The sequence below is a fragment of the Danio rerio genome, chromosome 21, assembly GCF_052040795.2.
Source record: "Danio rerio strain M-AB ecotype USA chromosome 21, GRCz13ab, whole genome shotgun sequence".
In the NCBI taxonomy this organism is placed as follows: Eukaryota; Metazoa; Chordata; class Actinopteri; order Cypriniformes; family Danionidae; genus Danio; species Danio rerio.
The window spans coordinates 32,461,940-32,484,351 of record NC_141041.1 but is presented as its reverse complement, the minus strand read 5'-3'; the positions used below and the strand labels follow the sequence as shown (position 1 = coordinate 32,484,351).

The window sequence follows — 22,412 nt, the reverse complement described above, 5'->3', positions numbered from 1 at the left end:
CTTAACAATTTTCAGTGTTGACCAGGGGTACATTTTAAATCGAAATTAAATTAATTTTACTCTGAAAATATAATACAATAAAAAGTGTTAATTCATCACTATTTCTAAGTGGGAACAAATACACTCACGTGCAGTGTTACATTTAACTCTTCAAGAGTTTATTCAACACAGCAAAATTGACTGTGTAGTGGCCTCTGTGTGCAAGTGTCTGAAAACCCCATTTTAATTTAGTGTTCTGTTTCAGCAGTGTTGGGAAAGTTATTTTTGAAAGTAATGCATTATAATATTGATTGAATTACTTAAAAGTAACTAGTTGCAACACTTAGTTACTTTTTAAGGTAAGTAATGCTCTACATTACTTTTGAGTTACTTTTGCGTTTCTTTTTCTTGCCTTGCTGAGGCTTCAGAACTTACAGGGTTTCATTCATTCATTCATTTTCTTTTTTGTTTTAGTCCCTTTGTTTATCTGAGGTCGCCACAGCAGAACGAACCACCATCTTATCCAGTCTATGTTCCCTTCTAGCTGCAACCCAGTACTGGGAAACATCCATACACTCTCATTCACACACATACACTATGCACAATTTAACCTACCCAATTCACCTTAAGCGCATGTTTTTGGACTGTGGAGGAAACTGGAGCACTCGGAGGAAACCCATGCAAACACAGAGAGAACATACAAACTCCACACAGTAGTGCCAACTGACCCAGCCAGGGCTCGAACCAGTGACCTTCTTCTTTTTTTTTTTTTTTAATAGAGGAGCTGTGCAAATAACAACATATTTATTAACTTTCATTTACTTCCTCTAATAACTCGTGTTAATTGTGATGTGTTACCACAAACACTGTGTTTCAGTATAGACAGGCAAAACTTAAGACAGGGAAATTCAGAATTGGTCTTTGACAGGTCATCTGAAATGTTATGTATCATTCCCTGTTCGTCAAGCCATTCTTAAATGACCATTACACAAACAGTCATGTATCATGCGTTTAGGGTGTTGAGTAGGGTGCTCACGAGTGCCCCATTTGTGGCCAGTAAGTACTCTTGATATGTGTTTGAGACCAACTTCACTTACATTTGGCATTAAAAGTGCCATTATTCTGTGGAATACCTCAACATTTTAAGATGCCATTTGTGATTTGATCACTCACTCTAACACAGGAGAATCCTATTTTTTTCTTTGCGTGTTTGTTTGTTGTCAGGGAAAGGCCAGGTTTCTAAATTAAAGATGAATCAACAAGTCATATTGTCAGCATGGGTCAACCTTACTTTATTAATAAATAATGAACAGTTCATTGTGGTGAAATGCATAACAAATGAAATTGCAGCATGACAGAGAAGCAATGGCTCAGTAATAAGAGGACATGTGTATGTGTTAGCTTGATTCGGATTCAACAGCTATGAATCAGAATCAGGGACCAGAACTATCTGTTTTATAAGAGAAACATTTAAAAAAGAAAATCTGAAATAGTAAGATAATTGCTAGTTTGGTGTAACCTGGTCTAACTAGTCTTCTATTATTTAAATCCATCCAGGAGATGGCATGAGAAACTTGCTTAGGCTACTTTAAGATCATTTTTAAGGGGATGATTTTAGTTTACTTTTTAGAAAGATATAATCATCCAAATGTGTCAAAATGACAGTTTTGTGTATTGTTTGAATGCCATCACATGATCTTGTTTTATCAGTAACCTATTTTACAACCTACTCTTGAACATTGACCTGTGGCAAGCAAATCTCCGGTCATAAAATGCTGAGTCTTTACAATGTGACTAATGGGAATTTTACTCCAGTCCGGGTTTTACACAGTTCATTAATATTTTTGATTATCAGAACTTAAAATACATAAAAAAATTTTTACTGTTTTTAAATATTAGAATTTTCTCAAATTATTACACAAAATCAAGCTATTTTTAACATATTTAAAGTTTCTAATGAAGTGGATTACTGCTAATTATGCAAACTGCTTATTGAGAGTGAGACTACAAACATGGAGTGATGATCCAGAGCTGACTATATAAGAAGAGGTGGACTTGGAAACACTGCTGCTAGTTGCTTTGGCTCCTGTTTGCCAACGCTCCACAGTAAAGATGAAGATCGTCATTCTGGCTGTAGTTTGCTTGACTCTCAGCATCCACGCACAGAAGCCTGAACCCTGCAGTAAGACCTCCTGATCTGTTATCTTATTCCCGCACATTATAGATCTAAAAATGTACTCTTGTTTTGGATTCTTTGAAAAGTCTTAATAGATTTTGTTTCTGTTTCTTGATGTCCAGAGTCTCCACCTTTGCTTGAGGGCGCTCTGACAGTGGTAAGTGGACTGTATTGTTTGTTGATTTAGTTTTAGTTGAATTTTTACAGCAAAATAAAAATAAAAATGGTGTTTTCAAATATTTATAGGAAGTTTGTGTTCATTAGTTGGAAATAAATAGTCTACAATTATACCATTTCTGCATAAAATTCAACAAGATTACTTATTTGAAATGATTAAAGAGATAGTTCACCCTAAAATGAACATTGACTGTTTACTTACCCTTAAGTGCTTTTGAAGTAGTTCATGACATTCTTTCTTCTTTTGAACACAAAATAATGTTTTTTTCAAGAATGCTGAAAACCTGGAACCATTGACATAGTACAGTACTACTTACTAGTAAATAAATAGAAAATTACCAGAATGATTTTACCCCTTAATTCAAAAAAGTGATGTTCACACAGGCACGGATGTTCCGGAATTGTTCACATATCCATTCCAAAGTACCGGTAAATTCTTACATCATTAACCAGAAATGAGCTCTAAACGGCCATGCTTGTATTTGTCAACATAAAAGGGGACGGGCTATTGTTGATAGTTTCACTTTAATTTATATCTTTAGCATTCATGAAGCTGCTTTGTCCCGGAGACATCCAAAGGCAGAAACGCGAACCGCAGATAAATGTTTACACATTTGACGACATTACAAATTCTGTGGATGGAAAAGTATTGTGAACAATTACGATGAAAACATATGGAGGAACACTTTCACATGTCGAGATGTACATAATATGTGTGTGTTCTGGCGCTTACCAGCTGCTTCACGTGCAACCGCGTCAAGCAACTGAAGCAGAGCTTGAAGGTAAAGAAACATCGGTTGCTTATCTTAAGCATTTTATTGATGTTTTTCTTCCACAGTTGGAATTAAGAAGGAACATAGAAACATCTGACTAACAGCAGCTAAATGTGTCTGGAAAAATATTTAAAGGCTTTATTTTCATCGTGGATGTGAATGCGTCTGAATATTCTGATTGGCTGCAGTAGACATTTCCACTCTGCTCATTTGTCTGCTAGGTCTTGTTTGTGTAATTCCAGTTTGTTATATTTAACTTCAAGTATGTTTGTTTATCTTTTTGTCGGATTCCTTGTAAAGTGTCTTTGAGAAAGGTGCTATATAAATAAAAATTATTATTATTATTTCAAATCAGCACGCTCTAAACGTGAATGCCCTCAATTTTGCTTCTGCGTTCACACAGAGCAGCATTCCGGCAAACTACCAGTAATGTTACAACTTCTCTCTCCGGAATATTGTCGGAACTAATTTACGGGTATTTTCAAAAAGGGCCAGTTCACACATGATCCCTTTTTTTGTTGCTGGTAATTTTCCCGGAAAGGTCTGTATGTGTGAAAGAGGCTATTGTCATTGACAGCGATAGTAGAGTGACGATGGTTACAGGTTTTGAGATTCTTCAAAATATCTTCTTCTGTGTTCAACAATCTCAAACAGGTTGAAAACTAGTAAATGTGTTGATAATGACATAATTTTTATTTTTGGATAAGCTACCCCTTTAAATAATCAAGCTCTGAACAGTATTTTTCTTGTTTATTTTTGTTTTACGTACAACTTCAAAAATCTCCCACTGGAAGAAAAGATACTGTTCTTAGCTGTTAAATTGGTCTCCCGTCTTGTCAGTTACCCAATAACCCATCAAAAACTAGCATACCAAAAACATCCAGAGAAACCAGCAAACCTGCTTAGGCAAGTTGAAGATGATTTTGTAGCAGATACAGAGAGCTATCAGATTTTGTTTTTGTTCAATACAACAACATATTTTAGTGTTTGAATGTTATCAGCTGATCTTGTTTTTGTCTGTAAATTATTATATGACTAGCACTTGTAAATCATTATATGACTATCACTGAATTTTTATATGACTGCTCTTCAGGAGTTTGTGTAAATATTGGCATTTATATTCCAGCAAAACTGCTCAGATTCCTTTACAGAAAAAAAAAAGAAAAAAAAAACAGTCTACTGTCGGTCGCTATTATCTAGGTTTAAATAAACTGTTTAACAGTGTTTGATGTCATACACTTCACTCCAAAAATAATGTGGATTTTTTTTCATGAGTTTTGTACTACATGCTTCAGTACAAAGCATCATTTACAGTATAATGCCCACATAAATATCAAATTAAAATAAATAATGATTTTGTTTTATAAAATCAAAGCATTCATTGTTAAAGTTACTTGTCAGTTTGTAGTAATCTATTTTAAATACTTTAAAGTTGCAGTATGCTAGTTTGAAACCCAGTGGTTGAACTAGGTATTACATTACTGTATCAAAACAAATGCACGCGCAGATTGCCAGATTGAGGAGCGAGTGTGACTTAAGCCGCGTTCTAAATTAAAGCAACAGCGCACGATAGAGGGAATATTTTACATATTAAATTTTTTTTTTTTTCCTAACCAACTCCTTGAACTGATATATTAGAAACAGCTTCTATTTCTTGCAGCTGAACAACAGGACCTCATGTGCTTTATTCAATGTTAAATGTTAAGAATGTGAGTTTAAATGTAATTTTACATCACATTTATTCCTGTAATACTGAAAGCAGCAGATATAGGTCACCTCAGATCTTGAAACTAGAATAAACCAATTGAAATTGAACTTTAGTACTGTGAAATAATGTAAACCAACACATAGTGATTCAGCATGTGCATTTAATATGTTTAATATGGTTTAATATGTATTAATTAGATTATAAACCTTACCATTTCATGAGTTAATCTGGATCTGTGCTTCTAAAATGCTGTATTTAGATTTGTATCTTGTTTCATCTGGTGCAAAAAGCCAAATATCTTATTACTGAAAATCTCGTCACGTAGCGTGTTGTTAAGACATGGGGTTACAATGTAACCTGCTCACCGTATGTTTATCCTCGTAATATTTATATTATTTGCTAATAATTAAAAACCTTATGTGGAACTCTGAATCTGCGTCTCATTTCGGAGTTTGCTACTGTCCACTGGAGGTCGCATTTCAGTCACGGACGCATGCTTTGAGAGCCTTTCTAAATTAATTATTGAAATACGCAGTTTTCCAACGAGGAAACAAGGGGTGCTGAAATATAACTGGCTAACCCACCATTGGGCAGGTTAAAAGAACCAAAACAAAGACAACGTTCCAGCACAGAAAACATTTTCAAAGCAGAATATCTGATTTCAGCATTATTTTTGAGATAAACAAGAATGTTGACTTGCCATATTTCTTATCATATCAGCAAACAAATTATGGTATTTCATGCTTTAGAAGAGTCAAAAACAACAGAACAAACAAACAAAAACTGATGAACATAATTGTTTAAATGTGAACCATACACCATTACAAATTATGCCATTTTGCATTGAGCCTGTAAAAAATCTCTCCTCTTGCTAATTTTATCTTTCTTTCTTATGAAGTTTCTCCCAAGCCAGCACTGGCGTGTGTTTGAGAAGTTCTCCTATGATGCCATTGGGCAGAATGTCCGAGTTCTCGCTGCTGGCACAGATGGAAACCAGACCTTTTTAACTGACTTGCTTCTGCTTTACAGAGAGGTAAAATGACTGGATTCAAAGGAAGAACACTCCACTTTTTGGCAAATAAGCTCATTTTACAACTACCCTAGAGTTAAACAGTTGAGTTTTTAACCTTTTTTAAATCCATTTCAGCCGATATTCAGATCTGGCGGGAGCACTAATAGCTTAGCATAGCATAGACAGGGCTCGAAATTGCGACCATTTTGGTCGCATATGCGCCCGAAATTTTATCTATGCGACCATAAAATATTTTTGGGAGCATTTCTGCGAGTGCTTAAAATTGTTGTGTGCGACCAGTTTTTACTGCAAAATGTTCACCACATGCGCGGATTCGGGAGACATTCACGCAGAATTCATCTCTAAGCTCTTTGTTAGCACTTGGAACGGGAAACGCAGCGCTCAGGAATGGTTTTAAACAGTTGTCATGTCGTCTTGCTGCAGTAAACAAATCCAAGTCCGTAATGCTTGCCCCGGCTTCGCGCTCTTCTTATTGGCCCACTGCTCTAGCACTGAACGCGAATGATTGGTTAATATCAGCTGTCAATCACTCAGTCAGCGCCTTCTGGCTTCGGATGACAGAGAGCTGCTACCGCGGAAAACTAAAGCGCTAAAGATGAGATTGAAGATAACGCGGACAGATTTAGTTTTAGAAACCATCTAGTTACAAATAATGACACATCTTACTAGTGATCATGTGCTGAATGTTAATCCACCATCTACACTTTTCCAAGAGTAGAAGACTTCTGTTGGCTTCAAGTCCGCTATAAAAAGTCTGTGGGATGGAGTTTTCAGGTAACTGTTTGCCACATCTAGCACGAGAGCTTCTGTTTAATCCTTCATATAATTATGGTGGCTTGAAAAGCCAACATACTGTTATCTCACTTAAACTTATTATTATTAGGCTGGCTTGTGTAGCAAGCCAGACTACTGTTATCCTATTAAACTTATTATTATTTTTATTATTAATATTATTATTCTTCTTCTGAGACTAAAAATTAAACTCTATCTCCACCTAGACCTTTCAAGCTATGACCATCAAACTCGGGTCAGACCTCCGAACTATTCTGACTCGAGTTGCTATATCCTTTCCGACTGATCCGACTTTCGGTTTCCCGAAAAACGTCCCGGGACCGTCGGAAAAATCCCATAGACGTAACATTGGATCAAACTTTGTGACCTCATAACTCCGCATCAGAATGTCACACAGACTTCTAACTGGGCTCATTTAACTCAGACTATCAAACTGCCAATGACTGATCACCTTTAAACTTTCTGGCCACGCCCTAGCAACCACTTTTGGACCCTAGAAACCGTCCCATAGACTTCCATTGCAAAAGACTCTCATTGACTTTACATGGGATCAAACTTTGTGAGCTCATAACTCTGCATCAGACTGTCCTACAGACTAATGATTGAGCTCATTTAACTCAGTCTAGCCAGCAGCCAATCACCGATGCCCTTTTAACCTTACAGCCACACCCTAACAACCAGATACTGCACCGTAGCAACTGTCCCATAGACTGCCATTAAAGAGGTTCAGACTGATATTGTCATGCTGCAGTGTGATAGAGACATGGGGGTTGTTTTTAACTGTTCATACTGGCAAGAAGCTTTGATACATCATCAGTCTAAGCTGTCAATCAACTCCATAGCAACAAAACAGACTAACCTAGCAACGATATAACAGCAGCTATATCTCAGAATCAGAACATCGTAGAGAGGCGGGGGTTGGCTTGTTTGACTCATGCTCGCACTCTATCTATCTATCTATCTATCTATCTATCTATCTATCTATCTATCTATCTATCTATCTATCTATCTTCTATCTATCTATCTATCTATCTATCTATCTCTAACTATCTATCTATCTATCTATCTATCTATCTATCTATCTATCTATCTATCTATCTATCTATCTATCTATCTATCTATCTTTCTATCTTCTATCTATCTATCTATCTATCTATCTCTAACTATCTATATATCTATCTATCTATCTACCTCTATCTACCTCTATCTATCTATCTATCTATCTATCTATCTATCTATCTATCTATCTATCTATCTATCTATCTATCTATCTATCTATATATCTCTATCTATCTATCTATCTATCTATCTATCTATCTATCTATCTATCTATCTATCTATCTATCTCTACCTATCTATCTATCTCTAACTATCTATCTATCTATCTATCTATCTATCTATCTATCTATCTATCTATCTATCTATCTATCTATCTATCTATCTATCTATCTATCTATCTATCTATCTATCTATCTATCTATCCATCATGCTAAGAACATGCTAATTCATGCTAGAATCATGCTAGTTACATGCTAATTCATGCTAGAATCATGCTAGTCACATGCTAATTTATGCTAGAATCATGCTAGTCACATGCTAATTCATACTAGAATCATGCTAACAACATGCTAATTCATGCTAGAATCATGCTAGTCACATGCTAATTCATACTAGAATCATGCTAACAACATGCTAATTTATGCTAGAATCATGCTAGTCACATGCTAATTCATGCTAGAATGATGCTAACAACATGCTAATTCATGCTAGATTCATGCTAGTAACATGCTAATTCATGTTAGAATCATGCTAACAACATGCTAATTCTTGCTAGAATCATGCTAGTAACATGCTAATTCATGCTAGACTCATGCTAACAACATGCTAATTCATGCTAGAATCATGCTAACAACATGCTAATTCATGCTAGAATCATGCTAACAACATGCTAATTCATGCTAGAATCATGCTAGTAACATGCTAATTCTTGTTATCATGCTAACAACTTGCTAAATCATGCTAGAATCATGCTAGTAACATGCTAATTCATGCTAGAAGCATGCTAACAACATGCTAATTCATGCTAGAATCATGCTAACAACATGCTATTTCACGCTAGAATCATGCTAATAACATGCTAATCTATCTTTCTATCTATCTATCTATCTATCTATCTATCTATCTATCTATCTATCTATCTATCTATCTATCTATCTATCTATCTATCTATCTATCTATCTATCTATCTATCTATCTTTTCATACTTTTTAAAACTGTTTAAACTAAATAAACTATTACCGTCAGGCTTTCACAAGCCAGCCTCAAAGTTTGTTCTCAAACTTTAAGAATCTAGTTCTATATTATTATTCTTCTTCTGAGACTAAAAATTAAACTCTATCTCGTCCTAGGCCTTTCAAGCTATGACCATCAAACTTGGGTCAGACCTCCGAACTATTCTGACTCGAGTTGCTATATCTTTTCCGACTGATCCGACTTTCGGTTTCCCGAAAAACGTCCCGGGACCGTCGGAAAAATCCCATAGACGTAACATTGGATCAAACTTTGCGACCTCATAACTCCGCGTCAGAATGTCACACAGACTTCTAACTAGGCTCATTTAACTCAGACCATCAATCTGCCAATGACTGATCACCTTTAAACTTTCTGGCCACGCCCTAGCAACCACTTTTGGACCCTAGAAACCGTCCCATAGACTTCCATTGCAAAAGACTCTCATTGACTTTACATTGGATCAAACTTTGTGAGCTCATAACTCTGCATCAAACTGTCCTACAGACTAATGGCTGAGCTCATTTAACTCAGTCTAGCCAGCAGCCAATCACCGATGGCCTTTTAACTTTCTAGCCACACCCTAACAACCAGATACTGCACCCTAGCAACTGTCCCATAGACTGCCATTAAAGAGGTTCAGACTGATATTGTCATGCTGCAGTGTGATAGAGACATGGGGGTTGTTTTTAACTGTTCATACTGGCAAGAAGCTTTGATACATCATCAGTCTAAGCTGTCAATCAACTCCATAGCAACAAAACAGACTAACCTAGCAACGATATGACACCAGCTATATCTCAGCATCAGAACATCGTAGAGAGGCGGGGGTTGGCTTGTTTGACTCATGCTCATACACCATCTATCTATCTATCTATCTATCTATCTATCTATCTATCTATCTATCTATCTATCTATCTATCTATCTATCTATCTATCTACATCTTTCTATCTATCTATCTATCTATCTATCTATCTATCTATCTATCTACATCTTTCTATCTATCTATCTATCTATCTATCTATCTATCTGTCTGTCTGTCTGTCTGTCTGTCTGTCTGTCTGTCTGTCTGTATCCATCTATCTATCTATCTATCTATCTATCTATCTATCTATCTATCTATCTATCTATCTATCTATCTATCTATCTATCTATCTATCTATCTATCTATCTATCTACCTCTTTCTATCTATCTACCTATCTACCTATCTATCTATCTATCTATCTATCTATCTATCTATCTATCTATCTATCTATCTATCATGCTAACAATATGCTAATTCATGCTAGAAACATGCTAGTTACATGCTAATTTATACTAGAATCATGCTAGTAACATGCTAATTCATGCTAGAATCATGCTAACAACATGCTAATTCATGCTAGAATCATGCTAGTAACATGCTAATTCATGCTAGAATCATGCTAACAACATGCTAATTCATGCTAGAATCATGCTAGTAACATGCTAATTCATGCTAGAATAATGCTAGTAACATGCTAATTTATGCTAGAATCATGCTAGTAACATGCTAATTCATGCTAAAATCATGCTAGTAACATGCTAATTCATGCTAGAATCATGCTAACAACATGCTAATTCATGCTAGAATCATGCTAGTAGCATGCTAATTCATGCTAGAATCATGCTAACAACATGCTAATTTATGCTAGAATCATGCTAGTAACATGCTAATTCATGCTAAAATCATGCTAGTAACATGCTAATTCATGCTAGAATCATGCTAGCAACATGCTAATTCATGCTAGAATCATGCTAGTAGCATGCTAATTCATGCTAGAATCATGCTAACAACATGCTAATTCATGCTAGAATCATGCTAGTAACATGCTAATTCATGCTAGAATCATGCTAACAACATGCTAATTCATGCTAGAATCATGCTAGTAACATGCTAATTCATGCTAGAATAATGCTAGTAACATGCTAATTTATGCTAGAATCATGCTAGTAACATGCTAATTCATGCTAAAATCATGCTAGTAACATGCTAATTCATGCTAGAATCATGCTAACAACATGCTAATTCATGCTAGAATCATGCTAGTAGCATGCTAATTCATGCTAGAATCATGCTAACAACATGCTAATTTATGCTAGAATCATGCTAGTAACATGCTAATTCATGCTAAAATCATGCTAGTAACATGCTAATTTATGCTAGAATCATGCTAGCAACATGCTAATTCATGCTAGAATCATGCTAGTAGCATGCTAATTCATGCTAGAATTATGCTAACAACATGCTAATTTATGCTAGAATCATGCTAGTGACATGCTAATTCATGCTAAAATCATGCTAGTAACATGCTAATTCATGCTAGAATAATGCTAGTAACATGCTAATTCATGCTAGAATCATGCTAGTAACATGCTAATTCATGCTAGAATCATGCTAACAACATGCTAATTTATGCTAGAATCATGCTAGTAACATGCTAATTCATGCTAAAATCATGCTAGTAACATGCTAATTCATGCTAGAATCATGCTAACAACATGCTAATTCATGCTAGAATCATGCTAGTAACATGCTAATTCATGCTAGAATCATGCTAACAACATGCTAATTCATGCTAGAATCATGCTAGTAACATGCTAATTCATGCTAGAATAATGCTAGTAACATGCTAATTCATGCTAGAATAATGCTAGTAACATGCTAATTCATGCTAAAATCATGCTAGTAACATGCTAATTTATGCTAGAATCATGCTAGCAACATGCTAATTCATGCTAGAATCATGCTAGTAGCATGCTAATTCATGCTAGAATTATGCTAACAACATGCTAATTTATGCTAGAATCATGCTAGTAACATGCTAATTCATGCTAAAATCATGCTAGTAACATGCTAATTCATGCTAGAATAATGCTAGTAACATGCTAATTCATGCTAGAATCATGCTAGTAACATGCTAATTCATGCTAGAATCATGCTAACAACATGCTAATTTATGCTAGAATCATGCTAGTAACATGCTAATTCATGCTAAAATCATGCTAGTAACATGCTAATTCATGCTAGAATCATGCTAACAACATGCTAATTCATGCTAGAATCATGCTAGTAACATGCTAATTCATGCTAGAATCATGCTAACAACATGCTAATTCATGCTAGAATCATGCTAGTAACATGCTAATTCATGCTAGAATAATGCTAGTAACATGCTAATTTATGCTAGAATCATGCTAGTAACATGCTAATTCATGCTAAAATCATGCTAGTAACATGCTAATTCATGCTAGAATCATTGTAACAACTTGCTAATTCATGCTAGAATCATGCTAACAAGATGCAAATTCATGCTAGAATCATGCTAGTAGCATGCTAATTCATGCTAGAATCATGCTAACAACATGCTAATTCATGCTAGAATCATGCTAGTAACATGCTAATTAATGCTAGAATCGTGCTAACAACATGCTAATTCATGCTAGAATCATGCTAACAACATGCTAATTCATGCTAGAATCATGCTAATTCATGCTAAAATCATGCTAGTAACATGCTAATTTACGCTAAAATCATGCTAGTAACATGCTATTTCATGCTAGAATCATGTTAAAAACATGATAATTCATGCTAGAATCATGCTAATAACATGCTAATCTATCTATCTATCTATCTATCTATCTATCTATCTATCTATCTATCTATCTATCTATCTATCTATCTATCTATCTATCTATCTATCTTTTCATAGTTTTAAAAACTGTTTAAACTAAATAAACTATTACCGTCAGGCTTTCACAAGCCAGCCTCAAAGTTTGTTCTCAAACTTTAAGAATCTAGTTCTGCTTCTTCTTCTTCTTTCTTCTGAGACTAATTTTAAAGTCTATCTCCTCCTAACCCTTTCAAGCTTCATACCTCAAACTTTCGTCAAACCTTCAAACTGGTCTGACTCGGGTTGCTATATCTTTTCCGACTGATCCGACTTTCGGTTTTCCGAAAAACGACCCGGAAAATTCCCAAAATTCCCATTGACTTAACATTGGGTCAAACTTTGTCACCTCATAACTCTGCATCAGACTGTCCTACAGACTTCTAACTGGGCTCATTTAACTCAGTCTAGCCAGCAGCCAATAACTGATGACCTTTAAACTTACTAGCCACTCCCTAGCAACCACTTTTGGCACCCTAGCAACTGTCCCATAGACTTCCATTGTAAAAGACTGCCATTGACTTAACATTGAGTCAACCTTTGTGAGCTCATAACTCTGCATCAGACTGTCCTACAGACTAGAGTCAGGCCTCATTCAACTCAGTCTAGTCAGTAGCCAATCACTGATGGCCTTTAGACTTACTAGCCACTCCCTAGCAACCACTTATGGCACCCTAGCAACTGTCCCGTAGACTTCCATTCAAAAGACTCTCATTGACTTAACATGGGATCAAACTTTGTGAGCTCATAACTCTGCTTCAGACTGTCATACAGACTAATGGCTGAGCTCATTTAACTCAGACTACCAAACTGCCAATAACTGATGAGCTTTTAACTTTCTAGCCACACCCCTAACTACCACATACTGCACCCTAGCAACTGTCCCGTAGACTTCCATTACAAAAGACTCTCATTGACTTAACATGGGATCAAACTTTGTGAGCTCATAACTCAGCATCAGACTGTCATAGAGACTAATGGCTGAGCTCATTTAACTCAGTCTAGCCAGCAGCCAATCACTGATGGCCTTTTAACTTTCTAGCCACACCCCTAACTACCACATACTGCACCCTAGCAACTGTCCTATATAATGTAATTAGCTGTGCTATCAAATGCTTATAAATCTAACATACTAATGACATGCCAATCATGCTAGCAACATACTACTCATATGCTAATCATGCTAATGACATGCTAACTCATACTGGAAACATGCTAATGACATGCTAATTTGAACTAGAATCATGCTAGTAACATGCTAATTCATACTAGACTCATGTTAATAACTGGCCTACATGCATATCTTTGCATAGCAGTGTCCTATTGACTTGGGGGATGGCTCATCTGACTCAGACAACCAATGAGCATCTCAATATGATAATAAAGCTCACAAGCCACGCCCCCAAATTGATTCCATAGACTTTCATTAAAATAGGCCAAGATGCATATCTTTGCATAGCAGTGTCATAGAGACAAGGGGGTTGGTTCATTTGACTAAGACAACCAACCACATTTAAGTTCACTCTATAACCTCGCCCATAGCAACAAAACAGAGTACCCTAGCAACCATTCATCAACAGCTATATCTCAGCATCAGAACATCGTAGAGACTTGGAGATTGGCTCGTTTGACTCATGCTAGCAAACGGAACTTCCTATATGCTACACATGCTAGCAGTGACTAGCTACATGCTAATATTGACTAGCCAAGTACTGTAACTTGCTAGAAATGCTTACTAAGTATAAATGTTTTATCAAGCATGTATGTGAGGCTTGCCTAGTAACCAACCAGGGTACCCTAGCAACTGCCTAGCAACCACCCAAACTACCCTAGCAACCGCCTAGCAACGGCCTAGTAATGCCTTAGTAAGGGCCTAGCGACCACTAAGGACACCCTAGCAACCGCCTAGCAACACCTTAGCAACCACTCAGAATACCTTAGCAACCACCTAGCAACACCTTAGCAACCACCTAGCAACCACTTGGGACACCTTAGCAACCGCCTAGCAACACCTTAGCAACCACCTAGGAACCACTTAGGACACCCTAGCAACCGCCTAGCAACACCTTAGCAACCACCTAGCAACACCTTAGCAACCACCTAGCAACCACTTAGGACACCTTAGCAACCACCTAGCAACACCTTAGCAACCACCTAGCAACCACTCAGAACACCCTAGCAACTACTTAGCAACGCCTTAGCAACCACCTAGCAACAACTCAGGACACCCTAGCAACCACCTAGCAACACCTTAGCAACCACCTAGCAACCACTCAGGACACCCTAGCAACCACCTAGCAACGCCTTAGCAACCACTCAGAATACCCTAGCAACCGCCTAGCAACACCTTAGCAACCACCTAGCAACCACTTAGGACACCCTAGCAACCGCCTAGCAACACCTTAGCAACCACCTAGCAACACCTTAGCAACCACCTAGCAACCACTTAGGACACCTTTGCAACCACCTAGCAACACCTTAGCAACCACCTAGCAACCACTCAGAACACCCTAGCAACCGCCTAGCAAGACCTTAGCAACCATCTAGCAACCACTTAGGACACCCTAGCAACCGCCTAGCAACACCTTAGCAACCACCTAGCAACACCTTAGCAACCACCAAGCAACCACTTAGGATACCTTAGCAACCACCTAGCAACACCTTAGCAACCACTCAGAACACCCTAGCAACCGCCTAGCAACACCTTAGCAACAACCTAGCAACCACTCAGAATACCCTAGCGACCACCTTGCAACACCTTAGTAACCACTAAGCAACTAGTCAGAACACCTTAGCAACTGCCTAGCACCACCTTAGCAACCACCTAGCAACCACTCAAAACACCCTAGCAACCGTCTAGCAACACCTTAGCAACCGCCTAGCAACTAGTCAGACCACCTTAGCAACTGCCTGGCACCACCTTAGCAACCACTTAAAACACCCTAGCAACCGCCTAGTAAAATGCTAATTCATGCTAGAATTATGCTAACAACATGCTAATTCATGCTAGAATCATACTAGTAACATGCTAATTTATGCTAGATTTATGCTAACAACATGCTAATTCATGCTAGAATCATGCTAGTAACATGCTAATTCATGCTAGAATCATGCTAACATGCTAATTCATGTAAGAATCATGCTACTAACATGCTAATTCATGCTAGAATTATCCAAGTAGCATGCTAATTCATGCTAGAATCATGCTAGAATCACGCTAACAACATGCTAATTCATGTTAGAAACATGCTAGTAACTTGCTAATTCATGCTAGAATCATGCTAACAACATGCTAATTCATGTAAGAATCATGCTACTAACATGCTAATTCATGCTAGTAATATGTTACCTCAAGCTAAAATCATACTAACATGCTATTTACACTTTAAAACCACTTCAAACTTTCAGATTCGGCTTTTCAAGCCACCATAAAGTTTGTCCTCAAACTTTACTATCTAGTTGCCAGATGCTCTCCGCCGTGCAAGGGGCAGCTATATGTCAAATTTAACATCACGTACACCATCACAAACGGGCTTACACTGAGTAAATTAATATCGCTAACTTACTCATGAAAAGACCGGTATGGCTATTAACATGACGTATGCATACAATAAGGTACAATATGTGTCAAAAGCATCAGTGCAATATCAGACAGCACTTGTGAGAACAGCACAGTTAACGTTACCGTTCAGATCGTAACAGATTCATTCAAGCAGTGTGTGCAGGGTCGGTGAGCGCTCCGTACTTTGGTCACTCAGTTATGTTATAAAAATCTATTTTCTTGTGATCACGGGATTTCGTTGAGACATATTTTCCTCACGCATGCATATTTATATTATTATTTTTTTGCTTGTTAGTTTGATTAGTGTTGATTTCAAATACAATAAATCTGTTTGCATAAAACTTGTAGTAACGGTGCTCATAATTGGTGGGTGCGACTAAATTTTGGCTGATGCGCCTAACTTTTTAAAGTTAGGAGCACCGGTGCTACCAAGCAAAAAGGTTAATTTCGAGCCCTGATAGATCATTAAATCAGATTAGACCATTAGCATCTCACTCAAAAATGACTAAAGTATTTAAATAATATCTAAAGCTTGACACTAGTTACATCATGTACTAAGACCAAGAAAAGTAGCTTTTTTTTTTTTTTAGGAAATTATTTTTCAAGATTTATTGGAACTATATTTCATAATATTATTGTGCCTGCTGCAGTCATGGTATAGCAGCAAAGTCACTTGATTATTAAGCCAGAATGAGAGCAAAGTTCCTAGAAAAGGAACCTAGAAAACAGCAACTTTATTTTTTCCTAAGGGTACAGATGAGTAAAATTTTTTATTTGGACAATAATCTAAACTTGGATTTTTATTTATTTATTTATTTTTACGATAATGCTAATGGTTTAATCCAATTCAATGATTTATGCTAAGCTAAGCTAAGCTAAGCTAAAAGTACTCTTGCCAATGCCTGCGATCAGCTGAAAGGAACTCAACTCTTTAACTCTTGGTAACTTGTAAAATGAACATATTTCCAAAAAAAGTGGAGAGTTCATTTAAGAGTAAATAATAAAAGTCTCATGAATAGTGTTTGTGTTATTGATGACTGAGAGTTTGCTCTCCTCTAAACAGGGGGTCAGTTATGAGATCCACTACAGAAACCAGACTTGCATTAAGCAAGCATTGAAGGAGCCGTTCAGACATCTTGGTGTTCCCCATAATGCCCATTTCCTGAGTCAGATGGTTTTGGGCAGCAGCTCTCTACCAGGACAAGGACTGCTGGTTAATGTCTGGAATGGGACATGGGAGGAAACAAAAAGTAAATAAGGATTCTTAGTCAGGCTTTTAACATTCAGAATAATACGATAATGAACACCAGAAGGTTTGATCTTTATAAAAAGTAGATCATTATATGTGTTTGTGTGTGTGTGTGTGTGTGTGTGTGTGCACGCATGCATGTGTAAAATAAATGATTTAAATGACAGATAAAGTAATGTATGTAATAAGTATGTTCTCTGTACTGTCCTCTGCAGGCCATTATCTGATGACCTTCACCGAGTTTGGCTGTATTCCTGTCTCCATCGCTGATTTCACACAGAAAGCGGAGTTAGGCGAATTGACAAGGTAAGTGTTCAATCTTCTGCTTGCCTGTCCCGAACAGAGTCTGTGCTTTTCATTAAAAGCCAGGACCCACAAATAATACTGTAATCAAGTCTGCAATCTTGTCCTTTACTTAAGCACACTTGTAGCTCACTGATGAACAACAACAGGAGATTATGCAACGGTGTCCCTCTTAACCAATTGCACGTGTTTACTTTGCCTTTCCTCCTCCTGTGATCAAGGCCCTTCTTCATGTAAGAACAACACGCACATAAATAAAACAAAACAAAATGTGTGCTTCATGAATGCCGCAAAAGTAAACAATTGAGTGTGGACATAATTATAATCACAAAAATCAGATGCAGGCGGAATATTTTGAACACATTTTTAAAGATATTAGTTTAAGAACTCATTTCTAATAACTATTTTGTCTTCGTCATGATGACAGTATTTATTATTTCACTAGTTATTTTTGCAAGATACCAGTATTCGGCTTAAAGTGCCATTTAAAGGCTTAATTAGGTTAAGTAGGCTAGTTAGGATAATTAGCAGGGCCAGACGAAATCTGCGGACGATTTTTTGCTATTTTTGCTGAGAATTTTGGTAAAAATCTGCAAATTTATGCAGAATTATTTTGGTTTCATCACTAAAACCTTAATATGTGAAATAAAAAGTCAAATCTTTTAAACTTCTATTTAATGTTTACATTGTAAATCCAATTAGATTTACTTTATTTGGTAAACAAAGCAAGTCTCTCATAATATATCTACTAAAAGACAGAAAAAACTGCATTGTACATAAATCAAATGAACATATTCATATTATTCATTCATTCATTCATTTTCTTGTCGGCTTAATCCCTCCATCAATCCGGGGTCGCCACAGCAGAACAAACTGCCAACTTATCCAGCAAGTTTTTACACAGCGGATGCCCTTCCAAACACAACCCATCTCTGGGAAACATTCACACACACATTCACACACTACGGACAGTTTAGCCTACCCAATTCACCTGTACCGCATGTCTTTGGACTGTGGGGGAAACCGGAGCACCCGCAGGAAACCCACGCGAAGGCAGAGAGAACATGCAAACTCCACACAGAAACACCAACTGAGCCGAGGTTCAAACCAGCAACCCAGCGACCTTCTTACTGTGAGGCAACAGCACTACCTACTACGCCACTGCCTCGCCCCATTTTCATATTAGTCAATAATATTACTGTATTTAATGTAAAAACTGAATAAATTTAGATTTACACACATTTACTCAAGTAAATAAACAGAATTAATAATGGGCTAAAAAATCTGCAGAATTCTGCACTCACAGATTCCGTGTGGGCCTAATAACTAGGCATGTCATTGGACAACATGTGGCTTTTTTTTTAAACAACTGGAAAAAAAAAAATCTTAAGGGGGTTACAGTTTTTCTTGATTGCTTCGGTGCAGCCGTCTACTGAAACTCCACATTTTCAAAACAGTTAACACACAGGCCTTAACAGCGGCACTCATGGTCAAAATGACACATTTTGCTTGCAAAACGCACATACCGAGTCAAAACATTTACAATGTGCAACAAAAGCTAGTTTCACCTTCAAACAACACAACTTGCAAACAAGTATATGAGCTCTTTCAATTAATCATTCCACAATGCACAACAAAATACAAAATACAGAACTCGGTGTGAATCAGTGCACCATTGCTTGCCATTGTAGCCTATTACCAATGCCATTTGTTATCTTTCTATTTGGACTGTCAAATTTGCCTTTTTGCAAAGAATTAGATCAAGAATAAGAAATGCTTTGGCTGAAAACTGAAATACTGTAAAAAAAAAAAAAAAAAAAAAAAACAGACGACATTAATAAAATACTAGAGAGAATAAAATACAGATAAACTAGAGTAAACCAGAGATTTACTAGAGTAAATATTAGAGAAAACACAGTCAAATCTATTGGTAGTATAGGACATAACCACTATTGACCTCTTCCATCCATGCTGGCACAGAACAACATGACCACTGTTTTTATTGTTTGCAGACTAATTGCTAATTGAAGATTTGTGTGAAGGAGTGTCAAACTGGTGCTTCAGTGAATTCATACTGATCTTGGTGGTTTCCAATGGTTAGGAATAGATGGTTTCTGTTTGGTTACCGTAGCTAAAACAATGGAGTTTGGACTGCTTGAATGACATTCGTGTAAACTGTTTTAAAAAATGGTGTGGAAAATGTGTCAACCCAATGAGAAAGGGTTTACACATTTGCAAGACCTGTCTTCTCCGCTGGGATAGTGATAATAAAAATGAAGTGGAATCTAGTTTCTTTAACCAGGTCAAAGCAAAACCAGAAAAACTGTAATGATGTACCATTGATGCAAGACAATGTTTTTCTTCCAGCATTTTGGAATATATAAAGGAATGACTATGTAAAGTTTTTTTTTCCTCCATGTAAATCTTTCAGATTGAAAATTGTTAATATGTCTGTTGCTCCCCCTCCCCTGTTTGTTTGTTTGAATGTCTTTTGTTTTATTAATCTAAAGTCAATAAAACGATCACAAAAAAGAAAAGACTGTTGTAATAACGACGGTAAAAATTAATAAAACATTTTTTAACTGCTTTCATTCTAGCTAAACTACAATAAATAGTCATTCCACAGAATAATAAAAAAAAATACTGTAAGAAATTGCCTCACTTAGAAAATGTTTGAAAAATAATTATTGTTAAAATTTAGGCCATGTTTTCTGACAAATGTTTTAGCTTCAGAAGAATTAAGGGTACTTATTTACACCTGTTATATCTTATAACGTGTTTTATAAAACTTGTTTCATGTACTTACTATAGTAATTAAATGTTAATCAAAGGTGGCAACACCAAGGCTCCAAAAATACAAGTTTATTACATTTAAAAGACTGACACAAAGAGTGTAACGTTTCGAGCCACACGGCTCTTCATCAGACATCAGACATCAGGCTTGTCTGATGAAGAGCTGTGTGGCTCGAAATGTTACACGCTTTGTGTCAGTCTTTTTAATTTAATAAATTTGTATTTTTGGAGCCTTGGTGTTGCCGCCTTTGATTAACATTTAACAATGATAACGATAAACTATCAACGAAAGATCAATCGGCATGTCAAAAGTTGAACTGAAATAAAAGCTAATTTAAAGGGTTAAAAGAGAGCAACTCACCGGACACTTTATTAGGTACACCTTACTAGTACCGGGTTGCCTTCAGAACTGCCTTAATCCCTCGCGGTAGATTCAATACTGGAAATATCCCTCAGAAATCTTGGTCCATATTGACATGATAGCATCACACAGTTGCTGCAGATTTGTCGACTGTACATCCATGATGTGAATAGCTCATTCCACCACATCCCAAAAGTGCTGTTGGATTGAAATCTGCTGACTGTGGAGGCCATTTGAGCACAGTGAACTCATTGTCATGTTCAAGGAACCAGTCTGAGATGATTCGTGCTTTATGACATGGTGTGTTATCTTGCTGGAACTAGCCACCAGAAGATGGGCACACTGTGGTCATAAAGAGATGTACATGGTCAGCAACAATAATCAGGTAGGCTGTAGCATTGACACAATGCTCAGTTGGTTCTAATGGGCCCAAATTGTGCCTAGAAAATATCCCCTACACCATTACACCAGCAGCAGCCTGAACCATTGATACAAGGCAGAATGGATTCATGCTTTCATGTTGTTGATGCCAAATTCTGACCCTTACATCCTAATGTCACAGCAGAAATCGAGACTTATCAGACCAGGCAACGTTTTTCAAATCTTCCATTGTCCAATTTTTGTGAGCCTGTCCAAATTGTAGTCTGTTTCCTGTTCTTAGCTGACAGGTGTGGCACCCAGTGTGATCTTTCTCTGCTGTAGCCCATCTGCCTCAAGGTTTGACGTGTTGTGCATTCAAGGATCCTCTTCTGCATACCTTACACCTATTTACACCTGTTGCCCTTCTATCAACTTGAACCAGTCTGGCCATTCTCTTTTCACCCCTGGCATCAAGGCATTTGCACCCACAGAACTGCCGCTCACTGGATATTTTTGCTTTTTTTGGACCATTCTTTGTAAACCCTGGCGATGGTTAAATGTGAAAACCCCATTAAATCAGCAGTTTCTAAAAAAAAGTCAGACCAGCCCGTTAGGCACCAACAACCATGCCGCATTTAAAGTCAGTTAAATCACCTTTCTTCCCCATTCTGATGCTCGGTTTAAACTGCAGCAGATCATCTTGACCATTTGTACTTGCCGAAGTTGCTGCCATGTGACTGGCTAATAAATTTGCGTAAACGAGCAGTTAAACAGGTGTACCTAATAAAGTGGCCGGTTAATGTAAACGTGTAATGTATATATTTCTACTGCACAGTCATAGCATATGCGCTTTTGTCTCAATAACAAAATTAAATGACAGTGATGAGAAAACTGCGATGAGAAACGCTTCTGAAATTGCAGATTTTTTTTTTCACAGCTTCTTCGACCTGGTGGAGGGAATCGAGAACCCCGACGTCTTCATCCCTCCCTCATTCTGTGACTCTGTGGAAGTGTTGCCGCCCAGGAAAAGTGCATCAAGCTCTTTCATCCCTGTTCTGTAAGAGGAATACCTTCATGTTTGTGCTGAAATGACAGCACGTACACTCGCCATCTGTGGTTTAAATGTCTGTTTTAAAACCTACATTAAACAACATGCACACAGAGAC

General features: G+C 37.1%; 1 protein-coding gene and 1 long non-coding RNA gene across 2 annotated transcripts; one reads left to right on the top strand and one right to left on the bottom strand.

The window, feature by feature from the left end:
• The first annotated feature begins 2,045 nt into the window (after window positions 1–2,045).
• Window positions 2,046–22,411, top strand: epdl2 (ependymin-like 2). The gene is made up of 6 exons (XM_087301680.1): window positions 2,046–2,161; window positions 2,278–2,312; window positions 5,712–5,846; window positions 17,244–17,430; window positions 17,645–17,735; window positions 22,184–22,411. Exons 1-6 carry the CDS (start codon window positions 2,092–2,094, stop codon window positions 22,305–22,307), a joined length of 642 nt encoding a protein of 213 aa, XP_087157806.1. The 5' UTR covers window positions 2,046–2,091; the 3' UTR covers window positions 22,308–22,411.
• On the bottom strand, window positions 12,774–15,258 carry LOC147838865 (uncharacterized). The gene is made up of 3 exons (XR_015520497.1): window positions 15,020–15,258; window positions 13,570–14,977; window positions 12,774–13,371 (listed from the first exon to the last, which is right to left on the bottom strand). It is a non-coding gene; the product is annotated as an uncharacterized LOC147838865 (long non-coding RNA).
• Window position 22,412: the final 1 nt, after the last annotated feature.

Coding starts and splice junctions, on each gene's coding strand:
- epdl2 (XM_087301680.1), top strand. CDS start 2,092: ATGAAGATCGTCATTCTGGCTGTAGTTTGCTTGACTCTCAGCATCCAC. Junction 2,313..5,711: donor TTGAGGGCGCTCTGACAGTG/GTAAGTGGACTG, acceptor TTTCTTATGAAG/TTTCTCCCAAGCCAGCACTG. Junction 17,736..22,183: donor GAGTTAGGCGAATTGACAAG/GTAAGTGTTCAA, acceptor TTTTTTTCACAG/CTTCTTCGACCTGGTGGAGG.